Source organism: Amblyomma maculatum, chromosome 3 (genome assembly GCF_055883805.1).
Source record: "Amblyomma maculatum isolate TAMU_Amacu chromosome 3, ASM5588380v1, whole genome shotgun sequence".
Lineage (NCBI taxonomy): Eukaryota > Metazoa > Arthropoda > Arachnida > Ixodida > Ixodidae > Amblyomma > Amblyomma maculatum.
In genome coordinates, this window is record NC_139346.1 from 169,933,789 (window position 1) to 169,958,808 (window position 25,020).

The 25,020-nt window shown below is 45.8% G+C and overlaps 1 protein-coding gene and 1 pseudogene across 5 annotated transcripts in view; both read right to left on the reverse strand.

Annotated features, from left to right (window-relative positions):
• LOC146196872 (rap1 GTPase-activating protein 1-like) overlaps positions 1 to 25,020 on the reverse strand; it is a 207,472-nt gene that overhangs the window by 26,838 nt on the left and 155,614 nt on the right. For all 5 annotated transcript variants that reach the window (XM_084598563.1, XM_084598567.1, XM_084598564.1 and 2 more), the window contains 9 exons: positions 24,440 to 24,565; positions 17,592 to 17,624; positions 16,195 to 16,383; positions 8,243 to 8,349; positions 8,071 to 8,149; positions 7,925 to 7,978; positions 7,336 to 7,419; positions 5,505 to 5,605; positions 2,024 to 2,153 (listed from right to left, as the gene is read on the reverse strand). In XM_084598563.1, the coding sequence (XP_084454689.1) occupies positions 2,024 to 2,153; positions 5,505 to 5,605; positions 7,336 to 7,419; positions 7,925 to 7,978; positions 8,071 to 8,149; positions 8,243 to 8,349; positions 16,195 to 16,383; positions 17,592 to 17,624; positions 24,440 to 24,565 (903 nt within the window). The remainder of the gene's footprint in view (positions 1 to 2,023; positions 2,154 to 5,504; positions 5,606 to 7,335; positions 7,420 to 7,924; positions 7,979 to 8,070; positions 8,150 to 8,242; positions 8,350 to 16,194; positions 16,384 to 17,591; positions 17,625 to 24,439; positions 24,566 to 25,020) is intronic.
• Positions 13,886 to 14,015, reverse strand: LOC146196873 (U4 spliceosomal RNA; annotated as a pseudogene).

The window sequence follows — 25,020 nt, forward strand, 5'->3', positions numbered from 1 at the left end:
TAGTCCGAAAGTCAGCTGCTGCCAGCGGAGCCCTGGACTAGGGGCACCGACCACACAGCTCCTGCGAATTCTTACTGATTATTATGCTAATTAGAAGTTTTCTCTCTCTTTAAGAAAGGTTGACAAAAAAAAAAAGAAAAAGAAAAGAAACAAGCTGTATGCTTCATCAAAACCTTGATAAGATACTACACTGTGCCTTGCATGGAAGCACTGAAGTGAGGTTCTATTTTAGATGAATAGGACGTATAAATCTTAAGATGTGCGTGCAGCCACAAAAGAAACAAAAAAGGCAAGAAGCAAATTAGAAGCGAATTAGAAGCTCAGTTTTTCTCAACCTGCGAAGAAGGAAGAGAAAGAATTCGAAGTAAGTGTGAAGAAGTCATAGCACAATAACTTCGCGACTCGTCGTTCCTCGGTCGGCAGTCAACCTACATTCGCCGAGCGTCGCTTCCCGTCCCCTAACGAAGCGTTGGCCTCGCAAGCGTCCTCTGATTACAGACATTGTCGGCGCCAGGCAACGGTACAGCGCTCTCATTAGAGAGACGCGGCACAGTGCGAACTCCTCTACCCATCAATTATCCTCGCCGTAGTTCAGGCTCGGTTTGCGCCTTCCCTAACAAGAACTCCGCGGCACTCGCGAAGACCTACTTCTTTCTACGAATTTCGTTAGGCTGTCTTTACCACTTCCGCGTCGTGACCTTGACCTTTGCGGGTTCCAGCGAGCGCCAACCAAGGTTATAGACGTATAAAAAGAAATTACAAGCGGCGCTAGTTGGCACGACAACGCCACGAAGTATACGCTGGTGCCAGCCAAGACTGATAGGAAGCTTAGAGAAGCCAATTAATCCGTACCCAGTGTGATGACTGTGCAGCTATCACAATTGTCGTTCCTCTCGAAATAGGGTCTCTTTCTCTCTCTTCAGGTGAGGTGCTATCGACACAACAAAGAGATAAACGCCGTTTCTACACTGCAGGCTTAGTTCAAGCAAAAATGGAAATTGGTTTATAGGGGAAACAAAAGGCGCAGTATCTGTCACACTTTTCGATAGCCACGCGGAGAGCACCTTAAGAGATGAAGGTAGCTTGCGTTATTGTGAGATTCGGGGCAGGCTGTGCGTAAGTCCTCCTATTTTGGCGGTGATAGGCAGCCCATTGGCGCAAGCTACAAACGCGCACAGCCCTATACCCCATCCTTCTCCACGCCCGCTTTCCTGACCAGTTTTCTTCTTCCTGCAAGCTCTGTGGCAGATCTGGCGACTTTCTACACACACTACTCACCTGCCCCTCATTCCCTCATCCTCCTTCACCAGAGGTGGCCCTAGATTACTGGGAGAAGCTGCTCACCAGTACCTCCTATAAGGACCAGCGCAAGATCATTACATGCGCTCTGCTCGGATAGCCCTCCAAGGGCATTCCTTTGCTTTGTAAGATGGCTCTCCGTACATAGAGGGGGCTCTGCCATGCAGGGGGCAACGCCTCCACCCTCTGTAATATTGGCAGTAAATGTTTCTGTCACCACCACCAAGAGAGGAAGGTGGGAGTGAAAGCGGAAAGAGAGATAGAGGTGGCGCCGTGGACTGCTCCGAAGTAATTTCGACCACCTGGGGATTTTTAACGTGCACTGACATCGCACGTGCACCACACGGACGCCTCTCCGTTTCGCCTCCATCGAAACGCAACCGCCGGCAGTCGGGTTCGAGTCCGCGGGCACTCCGATTCAGTAGATGAGCGTCTCAAGAACTGAGCCACCGTGACGGGGCTGTAGTTGAACAAATGCTACATTTTCACTGGACAGAATTACTGACCGCGCCGGCTGGTTGGTCCGCTTGCATTGCTGACCTGACGGGCGGTTAGAATTCGGGTGCTACTAAACAGACACGTAGTTTAAGGGTGTTTTAGTTCCGCCTTTATGGGACAAATGTCCACTTATAACTATCACCACAAGAAACAATAAAACCCAAATAAACAATAATCTGTGTGCCTAAGCCAGGAAGAAGGTGCAGAGGAAGTAGTCCAAGGTCACCTGCTGCACGTCTCCCTCGGTGTACGGGAGCAGTGTGGAGACGTGGAACATGATCTCGCAGCCGTTGAAAGACGTGTAGAAGGACTCCTGGCCAGTCTGGCCGTGGAGAGTGTCCAGGCCGCCGCGGAACCTGGGTACGCGATCGAAACAAAAAATAATAACAGGGTCGGACGGTCGTAAAACTTCGGCTCTCCCGCCCACAACGTGACCGAGGTACATAATGCCGCGGGGCTGACGCGTAGCTAACGGACAGGCTAATGGGCTGGTGTATAATCTCCATTACCGAATATACCCAGCATAAACGTGAAATCCAGGCCTCTGTCATGAAACACCCCGAAGTCGAGAAAATAACAAATTCCGAGAGCACTGTGGAATGTGCACTGCAGAAATGCGAAAGCCGGAGCGTTGCTGCTACACACGGTGTATCATGTTTGCTCTCATTATCATTGTCAACTAAATGCAACGTCATTATCATTGCTAATACCATCCTCAATGTAGACAAGGAGAATTGTGATGCGTGGTTTACGATGCTGGTGGGACTATGTATGACAGGCGGACTATATATGACAGGGATATGACAGGTTGCAGGATGCGACTTAGTTAAATAGGGCTTGAAAACTTTCATGTAGTAATAAAGAAGAAAAATCCCAGGCGTGGCGCGGTTGGTTGAAGCTCTCTACTGGGGATCCGAGGGATGGAGTTTCGATTCCTGGTGAATACAGGATTTATTCATTTATTTTTAAGTATCATCCTCACGCTAGACAAGGAGAATTATGATGTGCAGTTGACGATCCGGGGCGTGGCGTAATTGATCAAAGTGCTCGGCTGGGGATCCGAGGGATAGAGTTTCGATTCCCGGTGGAGTCCGGATTATTATTTTACTGATAACGTTAGTTTCGGTTTCGGGTGATGACTTCATTTCATTGACAGCTTTGATTGACCGAACGAACGCCGACAGTAATTGGTGAATACAGGATTTATTCATTTATTTTTAAGTATCATCCTGACGCTAGACAAGGAGAATTATGATGTGCAGTTGACGATCCGGGGCGTGGCGTAATTGATCAAAGTGCTCGGCTGGGGATCCGAGGGATAGAGTTTCGATTCCCGGTGGAGTCCGGATTATTATTTTACTGATAACGTTAGTTTCGGTTTCGGGTGATGACTTCATTTCATTGACAGCTTTGATTGACCGAACGAACGCCGACAGTAATAGTCATTAAAGGCGTTCGCCTTAAAACTTTGCGCGAATAGTAAATGCGGACAAATCGGTCGCCGACGGCAACTGCTTAACATTTTTTTTTTTACGAGTCAAAGCCAGCAAGCGCTTTTATATTCCTCTACGGGTTTGATAAATCTTTCAAACTACTGCTGAGTAGCTCGCTAGGAGTGAGCACAAAGAAAAAAAAAAAGGGGTGGGACAGGCACAAAAATAATAACAGCAACAATTAGAACAGGTAGATAATATCGATACATACTATCAAAATGCAAAAAAAAAAAAAACAGTTGCGCACACGTATTTTCTCAAAATCCGTAATACATGCATTGAAACTGCAAATACTGGCAAGGTGGCCATGAGCCTTCCTATTTAATAAAGGACTTTAAACTCAACTCAACTTGAATAATTTATACCACTCACTTGTGATTGGCACAAAACACAAATTTAAAAACATTGTTTGGATGTCAGTTTGTACGCAAGGTGGGAAGGTAAGTGAGGCGACTTAATTTAAACAAATAACTGCTAGTATCGTATCGCGCATTCGGCACGTCTCAGTAGGACGTGCCGATACTTAATTCGTCTTCCAATAAGTTGATTTATAACTGTTAGAAACGAATTCATTCGCAGTTCTTTGAATTCTTTCTACGTTGACAAAATTTTCACTCTGAAAGGGTGCTACAAACGAGAAGCGTTGTCCAGCGAAGGCCTTACCAACGCTTCATATATGCAGCTATAGCGTCACATGCATATGGGCTTTAAAACGCTTTTGTCAAATAAATTAGAGACCTAAACGTCTTGGTGCGAATTTTATTGTAAGGCTGAGGTAATCCGTTCATAACACTTTCGGTGTGCCCACCGAAGAAAGCGGCGCGAATCGGAAGATCGACAAACTTTTCGAAGAAAGCGCTGCCGAATACGCGCTTCCTCATCCCCGTCGACAAGGGCGCCAGGTCGTCCAGCGACAGACCACGGTGGAAGCCGCGAGAACCGCCCGGCTATGGACTAGAAGGGACGGTCGCCTATGCCTGCGTCCCAATTACGTCCCATGTACGCCCGGCCCTCATTTCTTATTGCGAACGCACTTAGGCGAAGCTGCCCTGGTGTTCAAAATTATATCGCATACCTCAACTAAGGCATTCTTAGAATAAATGGTAGCGCGAAAGGACGAGCACGGAGGAAGGGAGGAAGGGTCCTTCTGCGCTACCTTTTATGCTAAGAATGTATCACCAACTAGCCCAGCAACAAGTTTTATTGAATCAACTAAGGCACCTAGCTATTTCCCTTTTTCATTCCCACCTTCCTATTTTCCCTTATAATGCGGTTCAGAGAAATGTGAACACACGCGCTTTTTTTTTAATTTATTTACATGAACAATAAAGACGAGGTTGGTGCCGCATAGCGACACCAGCTACTCATTTTCACCAATTCATAGAAACCACCTCGTTTCATTTCCTATAAATCAATTATCGTTATTGTTTTGCTTTTAAAAAATTGGTTTATAGAAAATTGGTTTATAGAAAAGGGAAGGGCCCCGCCGGGGTGGTGCAGTGGTAAGACGCCCGACTACTGTGCCGGAGTTCCCGGGTTCGAACCCGACCGCGGCGGCTGCGTTTCGATGGAGGCGAAACGAAGTGGCGTCCGTGTGCTGTGCGATGTCAGCGCACGTTAAAGATCCCCAGGTGGTCGAAATTACTCTGTAGCCCTCCACTACGGCCCCCTTTCTCTCTATCCACTTTCACTCCCACCTTCATCCCTTCCCTTACGGCGCGGTTCAGGTGTCCACAGAGCAAGTGTGACAGATACTGCGCCTTTCCCTTCCTATGAACCAACCAACCAACCAAAAGGGAAGGCACATCTGTCACACGTCTACATAGACGTCAGAAGCGCATCGTAAGGCAAGGAAGGAAGGTGGGAGAGAAAGAGGAGCCGTAGTGGAGGGCTTCGGAGTAATTTCGACCTTCTGGCGATCTTCAACATGCACTGACATCGCACAACACTCGGATCCTTTCCACTTCACCTCCATCGACACGCGGCCACCGGAGGCCGGATTCAAACCAGGTTACGCCGGTTCAGTAGCCCGGCGTCTTAACCACTAAAGCACTTCGGCGGGTCGTAGGAACGCAAGTACACTAATTGCCCGTAAACAGCCTGGAATTTTTGTCTACCAAGTCATATAGGCATCACAGAGAGCTGATTATATAGTGCGTGTGGACTGCCTAGACAAAGCTGTTAAAAAACAGGAAACTCCCTGCAACTACTCACCCTGGGAAGTCCTTGAGCGTGACTTTTTCGGCTAACATGTGTAGGAAATCCTCCATGGCGGTGCTGTGGTGGCGGTTTCCGAATAGTTCTTCCTCCCGTGTCTACAAAGACGGACACAGAAATAAAAACGGATATTTGCGCACAGCCAAAAAAAGCTTGATAGCAGCGCGGCACGAAGAAACTATGCTTTTAAAGTCGCAATGGCATGAAGCGATAACTCGCGGCGACAAGCCACACAATGGCTCAGGGCGGTGAGCTGTTGGCCGTTAATCTACTGTCGCTCTGGTTATTTGCTTCCAGAAGATTTCACCTGTCAGGCTAAAGCGACTCGCGAAACTAGCCAATATCGGATAGAACTGCGGGCGCGCGAGTTGATCCATGTCGCGAGCGAATTTCGCTTTCCAAGCGCCGTTTCAAGATAAAGCGAGCACATCGCGTGATTAGAAACAGTTCACAGAAAGCCTGGAGAACGATTTTGAGAAGGAGAGGGCGCTGCAAGGTACATCTCTCACTTATAAGTCTAAACACTTGAAAAAGTTAGGCGCCACCTAACAGTGTTCCGCGGGTCCATATATAAAGAGCCTCGACTTTAATATCTTAATTAGTTTTGCTCTTGCTTGTGTTTGAGGCTTCAGTGAGTCCAATTAAATTCTCCGAACTGGTAGACATGTACAACTGAAAAAAAGTTCCGGCAATGCAAAGAGCGCTCGCGTCACGGTCCCACTAATTTTATGCTCACTTAGTCTCTGTGTTCTTTATTTCTGCCATTCTTTTTGTCCGTCTCTCTACTCTTCGCGTGTTTGAAGAGCGCTGCCCATAGAAATCGGTCGCATGGCGTCAGCGGCATTTGATCCTCCGTTATTTAAGTGTCGGCTGCATTGAATGAAGGCGGAAATGGCAGTAATTAATTAAGCGGGACAAAGCGCCTCTGAAGGTCAAAGGTTACACACCAACGACTTTTCAATCGACACAAAAACTTTTTGAGGAGGAGCTGCTGGAAACTGCTTTTACTTTTTTTTTTTTTTTTCACACACATGGGAAAGTAGAAGCGTTCAAAAACATACCAAAAAGCAATGAGCGAATTTGAGAGCTATGACTGGTAGCCAACACCTAAAGGCAATGATATTTCGTTTCATCGTGTAACGCTAAGAACTGAATTATGTTTACCTGGAACTTACCTAGCAAAAAAAAAAAAATGTATGCTGCAATAACCTCCCACAGACTTTATCACACAATCTCATGCAAATATTCCAATTTCATGCGATACCATACATTGCCATGCATTATGTATGATACTTCTTAATAATTCAGGATATTTGTATGTTTGTACGACTTTCTATGATAAATCCTGTATGAGGTTACAGCATCAGGCATCTTTCATTAGGGCCCTCACAGATACGGGGCACAGATCAGCGTAGAGAGAGCAGTATCTGTTGTAATTGGGGCGGGTAGTGGCCAGTACAGCGCTCGTTCTTCATAATTCAACCTTCTTGCTGCAAATGCTAATAATATCAGACTGGCCAGAACGCTGCCCTCCCGCCCCCCTCTTCTTTTTTCTTTCATTACATCGGCGGAGCTCGTTCCTGCGAAAAAATAATAAGCGCTCTCCTGGGCAAAGCTCCCACTTAATTGGGGGTAGTAATTACGTCCATCGCAAATGCAAATGCGCCAGCAATTGAAAGAAAAACTGGGTACTACTAATAAGGCGAACGGTTCTTTCTGGCTCGCTGACGGGCTGACTTTCTGTTTCAAACTAAGGGCCCAGACGTGGCTCGAGGTTGTCGGCATTCTCATGCAAAAAGCATGCAGACGCAATTTGTCTTGTCCATACCTGACCGGCCCGCTGATAAATGACTCCAAATTTGTACTCGTGGACTAGAACTTGTTCGTCGAATGCCATCAGAAGTTCAAAAGCCTGCGTGAAAGAAGCCGTAAAGATCACACAATAAAAGCGAAATTCGTATCAATCGCAATTCATATCGTTCAAGCGAGAATTAATATGAAAATTGGCAATCGCGATATCATTACAAAGCAATATATATGAATCCTGCCCAGATTATAAGGCAAATCGGAGTAGAGATCCGAAGCGTAATGATAGATACAGATCCTGTCAGATTTGCGAGAAAACCAGTGTTTCTGCCTCAGATAGCTTTCATAAAACCTCAAATGCCCTCCAACTTTCACACAAGTCTATAAATAAATTTAGGTATCAAGTCTTTGACTTTATGCTGATAGTGCTTGTAAGTCCATGACCGAAATAAAAGTTCCGCTAAAATAATAAATAAAGAAACCGTTTTCTATTTGAGACAAGACTTTAGTGACGCCCACCATAGCGCACACAATGATTCTGAGCTATAAATATATTCAGTGCATGAGATGAAGAATCCAAAGATAAGATTACAATGAAGCCAGAGCGATACCTTTGGGAAGAACACTGGTTGCAGCACTACGTTGTTGATGTTTTCGCGAAGAGACTGTCGATGAAAGGAGAAAAATGAAAGCATCAGAGGAAAGTTACATAACGATGCACGCACTTCGCAATAAACGGGAGCTTCGCAATACGCACTTTTACGAGACGGGCAGCAGTCCAAAGCTCAGTCTTTGGATCGTTCGGAATCAGTTCGCATGCAATGCCGTCTTTTGTTCTGGAAGAAACGCGGACGGAGAATTTACCGTTTCGTTTATCGACCATCCCGCTGAATAGACAGCGTGCTGTACGAAGTAACTATAAGAGGTACCTGAGTATGACCCTGTAGTGATCGTTTGGCTCGTCGACCGTTTCCAGTTTGAGCGACAGGATGAAGAGGTTAGAAGCTTCATCTCTTCCAACGTAGTTGAGGTGATCCTAAAAAAAAAAAAAAAAAAGAAAAAGAAAAAGAAAAAAGGAAACATGAATGGAAGAAGGAAAGTGTTACGCAAGACCTTCTACGTATGGCATCAGATAACAGGCAATCGCTAGGTCGCAGACAGCTGCGCCACCTGTCATGCACGTATGACACCAGGGCCTCAAAAAACTTTCGTTGCGCTTAACAATGACGAAACAAAGCTCCCAAGTCGAATCACGTATAACCAGACGTGTTAAACTAAGATTAATTTGACGAACGCTGATGACCAACGGCTGACGTCCGAAAAGATACGAAAGGAGCGGAAAATGGATCCATACCAGGTTGCGAATTATAGCCGGGAAAAACAAAACTGACCCGCTATTTTGCGCACTAAAAAAAAAAAAAAAAATAAATAAAATAATAATAATATATGTCGACGTGACCATTTTGAGTGGGAATAATGATCTTGCGCTCTAGCTATTACATCACGTTTACTTCGTTTCGTTAAAATTTTATTGCTTCAGTTCTGCATTTCAGGACCAGTCGTCGCCCGTTGTCCCTCCTCGTGTCCCCCGCGCCCTTTTCCATCGCAGGTATGCGCGACTCCCTGCATACGCGTTATCTCGCCGAGCACGTCGACGTAGACCATTTATCAACCGCCGCGACACGGCGCTCGCAACAGTAATCCCCGAAATGACAGTAATCTTCTAAGATTATATGCGCTCCCTGCAGCTCCTGACCGGTTCCACGCGTGCTTCTCTCGGGGGCGACACGGAGGACCGGTTACGTTTTGCATTTGCTCTGTTTTCGCCGACCATCCATAATTGCCTTTCTTTATGCTGCACCAAGCCTGGTTTTATTCTCCCTTTTGGCCAGCTGCGAAGCTGTACAGTTACTGTCAGGGTTATAAGATGCCCTCAATGGCTCATCCTTAAACTCATTATTATTATCTATCTATTGATCCAATACAGCTGTGCTTAAATACCTCCCCTAAACTGCATTTTGATTTTTTTCCTTCCATAGTGTCATCCTAATTCATTCATTCATTCATTCATTCATTCATTCATTCATTCATTCATTCATTCATTCATTCATTCATTCATTCATTCATTCATTCATTGTAGGCTCCACCTGGGAGAATTTTGAGTGGCATACATCAATTTACAAAAAAAAAGACAATAAAAGCAAGAAATAAAGGAAAACGTTATGCAGCTGTGAGCAATAATTAACAGGCAAGATAGATTTGATCTAGCATTTCGGTCCAGTTCTAGCAAGCGTCACGCTGGCTGTGACGGACCCGCATTGTGACGGTGTATACAATTTATATACAGTCAAAAGCCGGCTTACAACCGTTAATTTGTGGCATTCTCCCCATTGTCGCTAACTGTCCGGAACTTCTGAGCTACATGAAATTTCGTATCTGACAAAAAAATACAGAACGTCTAAGTCTCTCCATGCGACCCGAGACACCGCCTAACACCCGACCGCGCGCAATCTGAAAGCGCACAATGCACACTCTGAATATCTCAGTATATCCAACTGCTCGCTATTTGTCGCCGGCGATAAACAACCTGTTGTGCGAGCTACGGTTGCACACTCCTTGAGGCATGACGCTACAAGCCAGTAATGCTCAGTACCCTCGTGTCCAACAGCCGTAAAATCACCTCACGGTAGTTGGTTCGGTTAAGATCTCTTTTACTTCTTGTATACTATATCCTTCCACCACATCTTATACTATCGCTGTCTTTCACTCGTAAACATGCGTAACTGACAATGCATGCTCTTCTTTAATCAGCTTTGAAAGCCTTCCGCCAACATTTCTTCGTGATTTGTAATTCTGGTCCTGCTTTTCCGCGTGTTATATGTTGTACCATACGCTATATCGTACTGTTAATTCTTAGCTTCCATCAAACGAGCAGTCAAAATCCTCTTTTCGCCGTTGCTGCTTTTTAATTAAAATCATACCTCTTTCGCGTCCCGGAAGACTCGTTTCTGCGTATGCCTACTACAGTACTGCAATACTTTGCGCTGAATTTTATATTATTATTATTATTATTATTATTATTATTATTATTATTATTATTATTATTATTATTATTATTATTATTATTATTATTATTATTATTATTATTATTTGATATCTGCGTTTTCATGTAGTACGCTTATGTAGTCGCCCGATATGATTTGCCAAATATTTATTAGGATGCATTGCGATTAGAGTGCCAGCATCAAGACAGCCAGGTTGTTCCCGAGCACTGATTAGCATTCATTAAGTGATCATTATTTTTATTATTATTATTATTACGCTCTCATACATTCAATCAACTATATGATAATCCTGGTTACAAGAACAAAGGATTATGCTATTATCTTTGTAAGCTCTTTCTGTTATAAGCCCCATTTTTAAGTAATCCTTGGAACGTCCGAGTTTCTATAAATCATGTGCTCGTCCATCATGACACTGACGAATATCTGTATTATTTACTTAATCCTGCTGCTCCCATAATTCATCGTCAGCCGATGCCGCCTGACCCTATGTACAAACCCTCCACGTGGGCTTTGCATGCTCACATTTCTATGTATTTGCTACAAAGATGGCGGTTATCATGACGTCATGTCCGTTCTGCCTCGCTCCCACAACGGAGAAGGGGCGAATAACACTCGGAGCTGTTACAGGACTTTGATATCCTCGCGCAACCCTCATTTGCCAAGTACGGACTACATTTAAAGCAGGCCTCCATACCAAGCCCTGCTAGACTTCATCACAAAAAAAAAAAAAAAAAAAAAGCCTGTACCTTATGCTTTAATTAATGTCACAGTGCGAGACCAAAAACCTTGCAACCAAACCAGAACGGCAACAGAAAACTAACAAGAGTGTGAAAGAAGCATGCTGCCGCGTTGCATGTATACAAGTTTTGATTCGAGTCTCTCTGCATTACGTTTATCGCTTTTCCATCAGTGCTCTACCACTGCATTCACTCAGCTGTTGGAGTGTTTTTTTCGTTAAGTTTTGCTTGCAAACACGGCTAGCCTACTCGTCTCAACTTCGTTCCTCTAGCTGCTCCAACCGGATTATACGATAACGTTTGCTTCGGAGAGCATGCCCGTACAGCGCTGGATATTTTATTTCCACTGCTTCAAGGCATGACGAATAATTAAAAAGAAATAATCTCGTTAACATACTCTCTCTTATCTTCCCTTTCATTCTGTACGCATGAGGGAGATGTATGACTGCGAAATTCTCCTTATAATGAAAACGTCAACTTAACGTGGCGCGTATGTTTCACGAGACTGCCATAGAAATAAATGTTCGAGACAACCCCTTTGATAATAGGCCCATGCGGAAAAACAAAGACGTTGCTTATAACAGCGAACGGGAATGCAAAATGAGATTAATAGAAAGGAAATGCGCATTTATGTTATATCCTAATTTACGCTACATTGTGGTAGTTCAAATATGACTCCGTAGACGAAGCAATTTGAACATTGTTGTACCCGTCTTCGCTGACTGAATGATGATTTTAAATGGGGAAGATTTAAGCTAACGACGTGAGAGATCGCAGCTTAACATGTAGCACTGCTTTGCAAGCGGCCAAAAAAAAAAAAATTAAGTGGAATGGGGGAGGAGAAGGGGATGTTGGATTCGTTTTAGTCACCCAAAAAAACGTCCACTCCCATCTGTACGGTTTTAAACATATTCGAATTAGAGCGTGCGATCATCATCATCATCATCACCACAGTAGAACAAGTACTTTCTCACACAGCCTTCTGTCCTGAACAAGTTCATTCGCCCACATTACTGTCACCCCCCTGCTACGTTTGCCTTTCCTTGGCATTGTATGGCGAGAAGTACAACCAAAACTAACGGTCTGCATTGCGAAAATCAGAACTGTGAAAAAATGGAAGAACTGGAGCGCGTTTTGAAAGCACTCTCAACTACTACGCAATGCTAGCGTTTAAGGTACAGAGAATTTGAAAGACGGTTTAGCGAGTCCCGTGCTGTCGCCAGACTTTTGCCAGCGAACAGACTTTCGCAATGTCCGCCTATACGTCGCGAATGCCATTAGTTTTCTAGGAACGCGGGCAATTAGTTGCCTCACAACGCCACTGTAGCTCCTCCTCCGAAATAACATTAACGGAAAAAGACAGCTTCCAACGCGAGGTGATGATGTGCTGGGGAGTTGCGTCACGTGGACGGTGCCTTTCTAGCTAGTTTGGGAGCCAACTTACATTCCCACCCGGAAAGCGCACACCCTACGAACCTGTGCGATGGTAACCCCCCCTCCCACCCTTTCGAGTGCTCACACGGAGAGAAGAAAGGCCTCTCCAACTGTACGTGACCGCTGCTACCGCCGCCCAATAAACGGCCGCGCGCAGAGAAATGAAGCGCAAAAAAAAAAAAAAAAAAAAAAAAAACAAAAACAAAAAAAAAAAACAAGTCTGTCGGCACATTGCTCGAGGTTCGTTAGGCTGTTGCGTCACTCACCCGCCACCGACAAAAGGCACGCGAACGCAGAAAGCAGCCGGCGACTCTGCCCTAATCTCGTTGGAAGCCGTGGATTAAGCAAGTGCCCGACCCTTCCCCTCCTTATCATCTCCCCTCCAAACAACCCTTGCATTAATTCCTTTTCTCTCCTAAGGTGAAAGCTCCAAGAACTAAACGGACATCCAAGAAATAAGTGGCTGTTGGCAGCAACTCTGAGTGCAAATTTCTAGTGTTCTTGAGCATCGTTAAACAGAAAGGATTCATACCAAGGAAACCAACAGGCAATGACGCCAAGAAAAGCATAGGGCTGTGTTCATCAAAGTGAAATAATAATGCAATCACGAAGGCAATTGATTAGAAAGTAGAAAAAAAAAAAAGAAAGACGGGGGCCCCTTCTTTTCTTAAGATTAAAAAAGTAGAGGAAAAATGGGATTAAAATACTGAGAGCACTCGAGAGATTTGCGTTGCAGGTATGCGAAAGCATGGGCGTTGGCAGCTCTTTAGCAGCTTCTAGTGCCATGACTAAGAATTTTTCAGTGTCATGACTAGACACTAGTCAAGGTCATGATTTTGACCTGCACAAGCCAAGTACTCCATAGTCATGCACACTGGATCTCTGATCTGACTCATGACAAGTAAATATGGCTCATGACTAAACTATAATGACTCGCTTGACATGACATTTATAAACCACTTGTCATACATACACATGCATGACCACCAGTCTCATCTTAATGTGACGTCATAACACACGTTACATTTTGATTCCACGTTTTGCGGACGCGTTTTCGCAAACAGCGAAATAAGGCTTTTGCTTTAATAATTTCGACCATATGCGGACCCTAGCGTGCACATACATGGCACAACACACGGGCGGCTTTTGCGTTTCGCTTAAAGCGAAACACGGCCGCCAAGTCCGGGCTCAAAAGTGCATCCCGTTACCATATAAGGGAATAGCGGGGCGCCACAGCACATGCGTAGAATGATACGCTGAAATGGCCCTACTCTAAATGTGCCGATGACGACTATCGTCACCTCAAACATTTCTTCCTTTGTATTGGATCATAAGGCCCCGTAATGGCTGCCAAAAATTGCTACGCCCGACGGTACTGCACACCGACCAGGCGGGATACTGGGAATAGTTTTCAACTAGCAATAGCCGCTTTTTTACGCGAAGCGCTGCTACCTCTGCGCAAAGCCGCTTCCCATGGCGACAGTTCCAGGGGATGCTGCTCGTCATCCCTCTAACAAATACTGGTTAGATGAGAGTGGTCAACAACAGAGACTACCAAACTGACTGAATTTCACTGACGAGGTGTTGAGGAAACGGCTTGTCCGCTACCTTGTACAGGACGTTTAGCTGTAATACCGTAGGGGCTTAAATGTCAAGCGCTTTAGGTGGAATTGACTCTTGGTGCGTCTTCAATCTCGAGCTCGCAATAATAATAATAATAATAATAATAATAATAATAATAATAATAATAATAATAATAATAATAATAATAATAATAATAATAATAATAATTGGTTCACAGGAAAGGAAAGGCGCTGTATCTGTCACCCTTATTCCGTGGACACCTGACCCGCGCTGTAAGGAAAGGGAGGAGGGTGGGAGTGAAAGCGGAAAGAGAAAGAGAGAGAATGGGTTGTCGTAGTGGTAATTTCGAGTAATTTCGGCCACCTGGGGATCTCTAACGTATCGCACAGCACACGGACGCCATCAGAACGTTTGTCTGTGCCACACCTGAAAGCACGAAAGTCGTGTACCATCAGCCCCGCCGGGGTGGCGCAGTGGTAAGACGCCCGACTACTGTGCCGGAGTTCCCGGGTTCGAACCCGACCTCGCCGGCTGCGTTTCGATGGAGGCGAAACGAAGAGGCGTCCGTGTGCTGTGCGATGTCAGCGCACGTTAAAGATCCCCAGGTGGTCGAAATTACTCCGTAGCCCTCCACTACGGCTCCCCTTTCTCTCTTTCCACTTTCACTCCCATCTTCCTCCCTTCCCTTACGGCGCGGTTCACGATCCCACAGATCACCACCAATAACCCTTTGCTCCTTGCACATGAAATGCATATCATGGGGACTTATATAAAACGACACAATCTTATGAAATAGCTTACATTTACTGCGGCATAGGCAGCAATGGCATTGCTGAAAAAAAAAAATGAAACTTTGTTTTGAGTGCACGGCGCCGTAACTAAAGTATATATCTGACCGACGTCGAAAAAGAGGGATGATGGTGGTGGGAAGAATGCCGGAGTAAAATACGGCGAGAAATGGTGCCGTAGAAGAGGATCAGCAATATTTTGAACGTTCGCTGACATCGCAGAGCCCGTGGATGCCAATGCCAGGTTCGAACACGAATTTTCTACGTAGTGAAGCGTAAGGGAGGAAAGCAAAGATTCAACACCATTTTTTGTTGGCTTTATTTAGAGATCGCCGCCCCAAGATCGAACCTGCTACTTTGGAATTAACAGTCGAGCGCCCTAACATACTGCCACAGCTGCGGGCAATTGACTACTTATTAAGCCATCCACTAAACCAATGTAATCTAACTTCTGCTCCACCATAATTCGCCCTAATCCGACTTCAGCCCCTTTAATCGAATCTAATCTGCCACAATCTGCATTCAGTGCAACCTTATCCACCGATAATCCACCGGACTTAAACTGAAGTCACACTCTTCAACTTAAGTCCAACTAAATGCACCCTTAATTCCACCGCAATCTTTCCAAGTTCACCCTTAATCAACCGCAACCGCATTAACGCGCTCAATTCCAACTTCATCAACATAATCTACCGTTACCCCACCCCTAATAAACCGCAACGCCACTCATTCCACCGTAATGCACTCTTAATCTACCGCAGTTTATTATTTATTTGTTAGGTTTTTGAGGACAAGTGGGACAAGTGCTGCTTGACCAATCTTAGCTTCTCTGACCCATTCTGACACACAACAACGCCGCGTTCCGCGCTGGCGATGATCCACACAAGGCTTTCGCATTAAACTTAGGCAACAGAAATACCGGATATGGCACGTTCTGTCTATCACGGGACACAGCCCGTCCTTGCGCTGCTCGTAAGAAAGTAGACTGTGAGGAAACTCAGGTAGGGAAAGCGCGGTGCACCAGTCCTCGGTGGACACCTCAACGGCGCCTTGAGATAATGAGTGAAATAGAAAGTGAGGAAAAAGAGGTGGCGTAGTGGAGGGACCGGGTCTGATGTCGAACCCCTGGGGATCTTTTGTGGAGCGAGGCTAGAGATTCTAGAAGCAACGTGCGACTTGTGCCTAGAAGAGAGCTGTAGAATTTGACGTCCTTTCGAAAGCTGGCGTATATTCAAAACCAAATAGGGAAAGAAAGAAAGGCCTTGCTTCTTACCTTTCCAAGGAAGTGCCTGCGGTAGGTGGTGGCTATCTCCCGACTGTTGATCTTAGCCGGCGTGAAGTGTCCCGGCACGAAGACACTGTCGAAGACGTCTGAAGGCGAGGCGCAGTCCACGCCGTCCACCCAGTAGCCGCCGGCCACGGGGAGCACCACCATCGGGTAGCTGCCCTGCTTGCGGAGAATCTGGAAGAGAACGGACTGCGACTAAAACACCGAAAAGGCTGGGTGAGCAGCTCCTGGAGAAAATAAATCGTTGGCAGCGCGGGAGATTTTTAGCGTCAAGCACGTAGGAAACCTGCTTTTGAGGAAGCGGTTCGAACTCGGCTTTGACGAAGTGGGGATTTCAAAGCCTTTTCAAGGGGCCGCCATTCAAAGAGCGATTCGTTAAGGAAAGACTTTACGTGCAAGGAAGCGTTGCAGATATGCACGCACAGGAATAGCCGCTTTAAGGCATCGCAAAAAAAAAAAAAAGAAAAAAAAACTTGGTTAACGTCGCTCCGTTTGCCTTCCTGACCGGGTAGGGTCAAGAAATGTATGTACACTTATAGGAGCAGCATTCGCCAACGAGAATAAAAGGCGTGCACCAGTGACTTGCTGAAACGCACGAACAGTATATATCAGACCCCCGAGGCATGCCACTATTTAAAAACGCACAAACACATGAAACGAGAAGTTCACGATATCAAAGTACATGTGAGGCACGTGTTTGAACTTCATGTCTCTTGGCTACCCCTCCCCTCTCCATTCTCATCATCCCCTTAACCGAACAAGAATATATTTCGCGAATGCTGTACCGGATTCCGCAGAGTCATGCGGCTCATATGCAGGGTGACACATATAAGCAAACGTGTCCTGGTTTACGCGTTTTCGCAGCAGTTGTGCTTTTCATTTAGGTATTCCTTATATGTGGGTCACGTTCACAACATCTCTCCATCGCGCTGCTTTCATTTTACGGCCGCGACCAACTCGCTATATAAGCACACACTCCAACCTTGTGGTATATATTTTCTGATAATAATATTCCTCCAAATACAGACACTTTCATTTCATGCCGGACGTGAACATTATTCTCCCCTTTTTCTATGCTGCTTTTTCTTTTTTTTTTTTTCGTTCGTTTGCTCCGTTTCATCTCCGCAACCACAAGAAGAGTTATACGTAGGGGACGAGTGCAGTTATTGGAGGATCGACTTTAAAAGTGCCTGCATATAAATTGTCAAGCGGCACTGGACGCAGCGAGACATGGCAGGCACGAAGGCCGCATCGCTTTCAAGTGTGCCGTCTTCCCTCTGGCTTCCAGTGGGTTGAACAGCCACGGAGGCCTTGGAAAAATTCTCCAGTCGTCTACGCGGCAGCGCGGCCATGGATGCAACAGTCAGTAACGTGCTGCTTACCTCCTCTAACTTTTCTTGATCTTGAGTCTGCCTCTGTAAGAATAAATAGAAGAAAACCAAACGAAAAGGAAATTAGAGGCGGCAACTAGAAAACCCGGTACGACGGGACAAAACGCACCATTGCTGTCGTTTCGACACAAAGGCGTTTGGTTTAGCACGAGGCTCCCGTTGTGTTCGACGAAAGAAGCACAAACTTAATTTAACCACGTCTGGCACAGCGGTGGGTTTTCGCTTCAGCGTAGAAAATTATATTCCCGACGAGACATTCGCTACGCTGTTTCGATAACGCGACTACTGCTAGATCGTTCCAAGTCAGAATAGAGAATGAAATGAAAAAAAAAAAAAAAAAGCGAACTGCGAAATCAGCCTTTCTTAAAACGGAGCCATTCACTCACTTACTCGAATTGTTTTTTTGACGACAGCCATAAACTCATCATATTGCTGCCCCCAACCGTCCATTTTGTCCAACGTGTGCTGCAATTTCGATTTTGATCTAAATACCAAGAAAAAAAAAAATCCGCTTCTGTTTTTTTTTTTTTTTTTTTTTGCTTTTCTTTTTTTCTGACGGCGGGGGTTCCCCATTGACTCCTCGCGGCACCAAGTCAATTTTCTTGACACAATGAAATGACGACGGCTGAAGATTGCAGAATGACAGCGGCAGTTTTGTTCGGGTGTCAACCATTGCAAAACGTTCCTTATGTCTCCTACTGGTTTGGTTTGGTTTGGTTAGGTTTGTAGGGTTTAATGTCCCAAAACGACTGAGGCTATGAGGAACGTATTAGAACAGGGCTCCGCAAATTTCGACTACCTGGGGTTCTTCAACGTGCAGTGACATCGCACAGCACACGGGCGGTTTGCTTTTCGCCTTCACCGAAAAGCAGCCGCCGAGGCCGGGAATCGATCCCGCGTCCTTGGGTTCAGCAGTGTAGCTCCCCAACCACTCAGGCTAAGATTATGTTTTCTAATGAAGAAGAATATGTTTAATTGTCCTTGAATTAAAACCTTTTGCGGTGTAAATCGCCAGTTGCGACAAGAATTGCCGTGGAATAATAGCTTATTTTTGTGTAGCATTGTCTGCCTCGCCCAGCGACAGGACAGCGCTTGATGCGACAAGATTTCTGCTGTCGTGGTACAGCCAGTTTTCGCCATAACGCCACTTTAAACGAATTTACAGCAACAGGCCTCTCTAGCTTGAACAAGGTCTGGCCAGGTGCACAGAACGCCAGCTCCTGTCTTTCAAGCACGCAAACATGTGCCAATATATGTGACTCTGCGGCGAGTCTCCCAAATTTTTATATATATATAACTACGCATAAACCTTGTTTTTATTTTATTTTATACATCTACCCTTTCTTCCGGCTCCCTCATCGCTTCGCCTTTGATGTTTTCTTATTCTGGAGCGCTGGTTATTACTATCCGAAACGAGTATGGTCCTTCAGTGTTTCGCAAAACATGAGCTCTCTTCGCCGCAAACACCATATAGTATCTAGACGTTCAGATCAGAGCACACAGTCAGTGAAGTCAAAATAAACTTAGCCATCGGTATTTGCTTCAGAGTAACTATAGATATATACCTACAAATAATTCAGATGCTGCGAAAAAAATAAATATATAAAAACCTCCCAATTCACAGCATATACTTGATAGTTTATAAGCTATTCATTGTTGATACGTTGCCAACCCAGCTATATTTTGTCTAAAACCAAAAGCTACAGTCAACATTGGGTAGAGAACAGCAGACTGATCCAATAGGGTAATATAAGTCGAGGGCAGTGGAGTACATTAGCTCCGTAGCACGATGCGCGTGACGACAGCAGAGCTGAGCCAATTCCGAGACTATCCAGCAAGCTCCCCGCATTTCTCAATTCATGCAAGAAACACTACATAACCTCGACATGTACGTCAATGAACCAAGTAAAAGCAGCGCGCGGTCATTCATATCACGGTGGTCAGGCAACGAAAAGCAACAGCGAAAAAAAAAAAAAAAAAAAAAAAAAGGAAAGCCGCGCGAACGCTAACGCCAGAGCAGGAAAGCGTACGGGCTTGGCCTGTATGTCTGATCGAGTAGGCGATATCCGGTCGCTATAGCATTTAGAGTAAGCCTCCAGAAAGCCAGCTTGCAAGAAAAGGTCGGCTTTTGCTTTTCTTATCACAACCTCTTCGCTTTACGCTTACATCTCCCGCAAAGAGCGAGTGAGTACTACGTGGGCTCCCGCATCTCTCGAGCACCGAGCGCGCACAAGAAACGTACTACACAACATAGAAATACGCGGAAACGCACTACGCGTGAAATGGACCGTGTACACGAAAGTAGCGTGACCATAATATCGGTGCGCTGCAGTCAAATGCGCGGGAAAGAGGGAGTAGGGAAGGGTAGGCTCAACGGAGGAAACGATTGCTACGATGAAAGCAGGAACACGGAGAGAACACGTACAGAATGCGTAGTACGCGTACACGGATAATATGCCCCACCGAGAATGCAAATGGATCTACGACGCACCCATCGGAGTAGGTGGGCTCCACTAAAGCAAAACAAACTTCCGCAAAGCAGCGGTGATATCAACGTGGTGAGCTGCGAGCGTTGCGATCCGTGTGCTGCACAGCAAAGTGCCCGTGTATTAGAAGCTGCGTGCCGCGGCTATAGTAGGCGGCGTGCGTTGATGGGGAATGGCCGAACTTCCCCGCACGCGCGCTTGCTTTATTTCCCTCTAGAGACTCGTGGATTTGCAAGAGGGATACAGTTTAAAGCTTGTTACGGTACGCGCGGCTTCGTTTCTCCGCTCTGTTGCTGAGATAAGGTAACACGCAAGACAATACAGGCGGAAAGAGGAATAAGTTTTCCAATACGCCTTGTTATCCCGGTCATGTTTCGACCGCGCGGAGAAGCCACGGGATCTCCACGACTTTGGAAAGAAGAATAGCGAAGAAACGGCACAGCGCGCCACGTGGATTTAACCCGAGACAACGCCACGACGGTGTAAAACCTTTCTGCCAGCCTCGTGCTTTATACTTCCGGTCGTAAAGTCGGCATCGTGGATTACAAATTGCCAGATTTCCATGTTTCCGCTAGTATCCGGCGCGGAATTCAATATGCGATGAAGACCTTTTTTTTTTTTTTTTTTTTTTTTCTCCCCGTGCTCGCATACGCATCGCCTCGCGGTTTTCGTTTTGGTCCTGTGCATTGTTACTGCTGCCGTCGGCTACAGAGATGTATCGTCGCGAGCGTGCATTTGCTGTTTGCCGACTTGTATTCTTTGAAGGGAGAATATATGTGCTACCTCAGATTCAGGAAAACATTTTGTGAAGTAACACCGAGCACTACAATTAGAGAAGGCATAAAAAAAAAAAAAAAAAGAATCAGCAATTAAGTGCACCGAGCGATGTACTCCACTAGAGTGGAAGGTATAATAAAGTACGACCGCACGAGTATAGAGCCATTGTTTTGGTTGGTTGATGAACTTTAACGACCCAAGAAGGCGATAAAATCTTGTGATGTACCTCATAGTGGAGGGCTCCGCATCATTTGGTGGTATTTAAATATGCATTGGCATAGCACCCCATATATACGGTCACTTTGCATTTCGCCTCCACCAAAACGTGGCCGCTACCGCGGGGATCGAATCGCGGGTCTCTACGCTCAGTAGTCGGGCGCATTGACCACTGAACTACCATGACGGGGCCAATGATCGCTATTAAATGATCGTTCATGGAGTAAGAAAATGACCAATGATGTAGCGCGTGGTACAATACGCCACTGCAAACAAAAAAGAGACAATGGTGAATAATTAGCAATCTGACCGGTCTGTGTTCAATCCAGACCGCCGGGGTGGCGCAGTCGTTACGGCGCTGGACTACTGTTCCCAAGGACGCGGGATCGAATCCCAGCCTCGGTGGCAGCTTTTCGATAGAGGCGAAAAGCAAGGCGCCCGCGTGCTGTGCGATGTCAGTGCACGTTAAAGAACCCCAGGTGGTCGAAATTTCCGGAATCCTCCACTACGGCGTCTCTCATAGCCTGAGTTGCTTTGGGACGTTAAACCCCACAAACCAACCAACCAACCTAACGTAAATGAAAGATGTAAAAATAAGTGTGTATGCAAAATTAATTTCACTCTGAGTACAGCATGACGGCAACCAATGTTCTGCCTGCTGTATTTTGAATGCAGCAGATGCGTAGCATAAATAAACTGACAATACTGCTGGACGTCTAAATGGCCGGAAAAAGTAAATTACTAAATCCGAGAAGGATCTTAATGCACATCTGTGCGTGATGGCGTCACTGCCACATTTCACACGCCGACGTATTTCGTCCCGAAATAGCCAAGGGCAGCTTGGTCACAGAATCATACAATGCTGCTTCCCTTTGTGCGATGATAGTGGCCGTAAAGATCCTCATGCGGAATAAATTTCCGGAGCCCTCCACTACGGCGTCTCTGAGTCGCTATGGGACGTACAACCTCATAAACCAAACCAATATTTGCAAGAAGAGTATGAAGGGCATCAAAAATTTCTATATGCAGTGTATGAAAAGGTGTTTATGGTCCGTTGCATTCAATCCATCATTAATTGAATTGAAGTTTATTTGTCCACACACATTACAGTGGGAAGAGGGGACACTGGGCAAAAAGCTGCGTAATGCAGCTTGAGGTAGCACCCAGAGCCCCAAGAATACATGGGCAGCAGTGTGTTTCGCGAAAGTTAAGTTTATGGGGAACTTAACATCCCCATCAACACAAAGAAAGAAAAAGTACAACGGATAACGCTGAGCACGTACACAACAAAAGAAATGCACATAATAGAAACAACATACATTAAAATGCAACAAACCAATGTGACAATTATTCCGCAATTGACTCGAAACTGCACATGACAGATAATAACTTATTTTTTTAGATGTCTTCTATACATATATTATTTGCTGCCAATATGTTCGAGGCTGTAATGCTCGAGACTGCACGAGAAACGCCAGGCCACAAACCAAATTCTACAACCACGGGTGAATCCCGTGGTAGATCAATAAAATCCCGGTGGCTACACAAACAAAATCAATACGCGTACATAATCCGGGTATGGCGATATTACGAATACTGCGGGCGTACTTGATCACGGTACAGCGCGGCTGCGCAGAAGAGCGCAGCAGACATGTGTACAACATGCAAGGCTCCCGAGGTCTGCGCGCAGACTGGCTCGCACCGGTGCCATTATTCCGGTGTCTCTATAATGGCTAAAAGAAGACTACTGATAGACACGTACAAGGCAAAGCATAGGGCGGCTTACGGTCGGGCCCTGGTAGATAAAGATTCGTTGCTCTGTCGTGCACGGACGGGATCAGCGCGCATCGTGTTAGTAAACTGATCCTTCTCTATGTGCGGTCCGTATGCGAGGCACGCATCGCGTAAAGAATAGGGAACTGCACGAAGCGAGATGGCACGCAGAAAACGAGCGACTTAGAATTTGACAGGACAACGCGTTATTGTTCACGCGCGGCGCAGAAGCCGCGTCAACTATCCTCCTTTCTCTGCCCTCCTCACGCTCGCTGCTGCCGGCGGCGGCAACTTTCGTGTTCGTACAATAGATTTCTCGACGAACTTTTCGGCGAATTAAGCGCCGGCTTCCAGATGTCGGGAGGCGAAACTATGCACGAGCTTAGGCACAAAACAAGCACGTTTGCGCAGAAAAAAAAAAAAAAAATGTATCAAATTGTAAAAAGCTGCACCTAAGTAATTCCACTCGAAGTTCAACGGCATCTTGATAGTAAACAACAGGAATAAAGCACAATCGGGGCTGGCGGACTCTGTCGGGTCTTAAAGTAAGACAATCTACGCTCGTAAAATAACAAATGGACAATAACGAGCATGAAATTAAATATATATATAACGATATTCACAAATGATTCCGCCTGGTAGGTGAATGATGCATCAAGACAGCAAAAATACCTGCCGCGACAGCCGAATACGAGATACTAAAGGCTTAGACCAAAGAGAGAGAGAGAGAAAAAAAAAGAAATACTGATAATTTTATGAACTAATCCATACCCGAGCCCAGATTACGTGCAATGAGACGGAACAAGCCGAGTTCACGTGAATCCAACCACGCATTCACCACCTCTTCATGACAGACCTCCACATGAACGAACGGGTTGCAGACAAATGCGACTACCTTCAGACATATATAGCAGTATCAAACAGGATGGAAATGACCACTTACGTTCACAACAACTCAAGCGTAAGACCCCCCCCCCCCCCCCCCCAAAAAAAAAAAAAAAAAAAAAAGAAAAAAACTATAATCGGCAAGGCTTCTTATCTGCGCTCATGGGGCTTATTGGCGGTTTGGAGATAGTGGCTAGTGCACTATGTCCGAATCCATTAAGAGCCTTGGCAGTTAATGGCGGTGGCTTTGCTAGTTAACAGGTAATAGTGACAATGCGACGCGTGTTAGTCCAGTCCTTCGATATTTTTCACCGACGGTGGCTGATACATGCAGAGACTGTTACTCCATAATACTGTTACTGAATAAAGTATTTTTTTTAACGTCGGAAAGCTATCATAGCTATCACAAGGTATGTACACAATATGAACGAGTAGATACCGTACTTACCCGCATAATTAAAGCACAATTTTTAATTTTTTATGGCCACAAAAGAAAAGACCCTAATATGGGGGGTGGATCTGTAAGAAGGAGTAATATTTGCAATGCGATGAATTTAGCTCTTTCTTTTTCTTTTTTTTTTTTCGGAAAGATCAATGAGCCTCAAATACAGGGGCTGCGTGTACTATGCGAGCAAATACGGCACTCGTCACTGTAAGACGTCTGCATCAGTGTCGGATCGCATTGCCCAGCGCAGTACTCACCTCGGCTTTGCTGACAGGCGCCGCGTTTCCCTTGCGCGGCTGGGAAGTGTCCCTGGGCAGCTCGCAGCGCTGGTCGTCCAGTCGGCTGTTCTGCAGCTTGTGGAGCAGATCGAACAAGTCGCTGGACTGCGAACGCAGAGAACGAGCGGCTTGCAAGGCGGCCGCGCGGAACCTGCCCCGGCCATGCATCCTATATACAGGCGGCTGCTTCTCCCCTATCACGAGGAACTACACGCTAAGCGGTACCGCCGCTCCTCTCAAAAAAAGAAAAAAAAAAAAAAAAGAAAAGAAAAAAGCGGAATCTCTTCCGAAAAGGCCTACGGACGAGCACCGCTGGCGGAAATGGCAGCTGCCACAGTCCCGAGACAGCGCGCGGCGCCGCGACGATTTCGGTTGTATATCACTGCGGAATCGCTCACTATCACCGAAAGAAAGCGGCTGGTGAATGGTTAGCGCGCTAACACTCGCAAAGTCTTGCTCGTTTCCTGTCCGGTGACGATGTGCGCTATGGCGAAGCAGCTACATGTCATGCGAGCTTTTCATCCACGTATATATTTACGGAGCTTCTCGCAAGTTGTGGA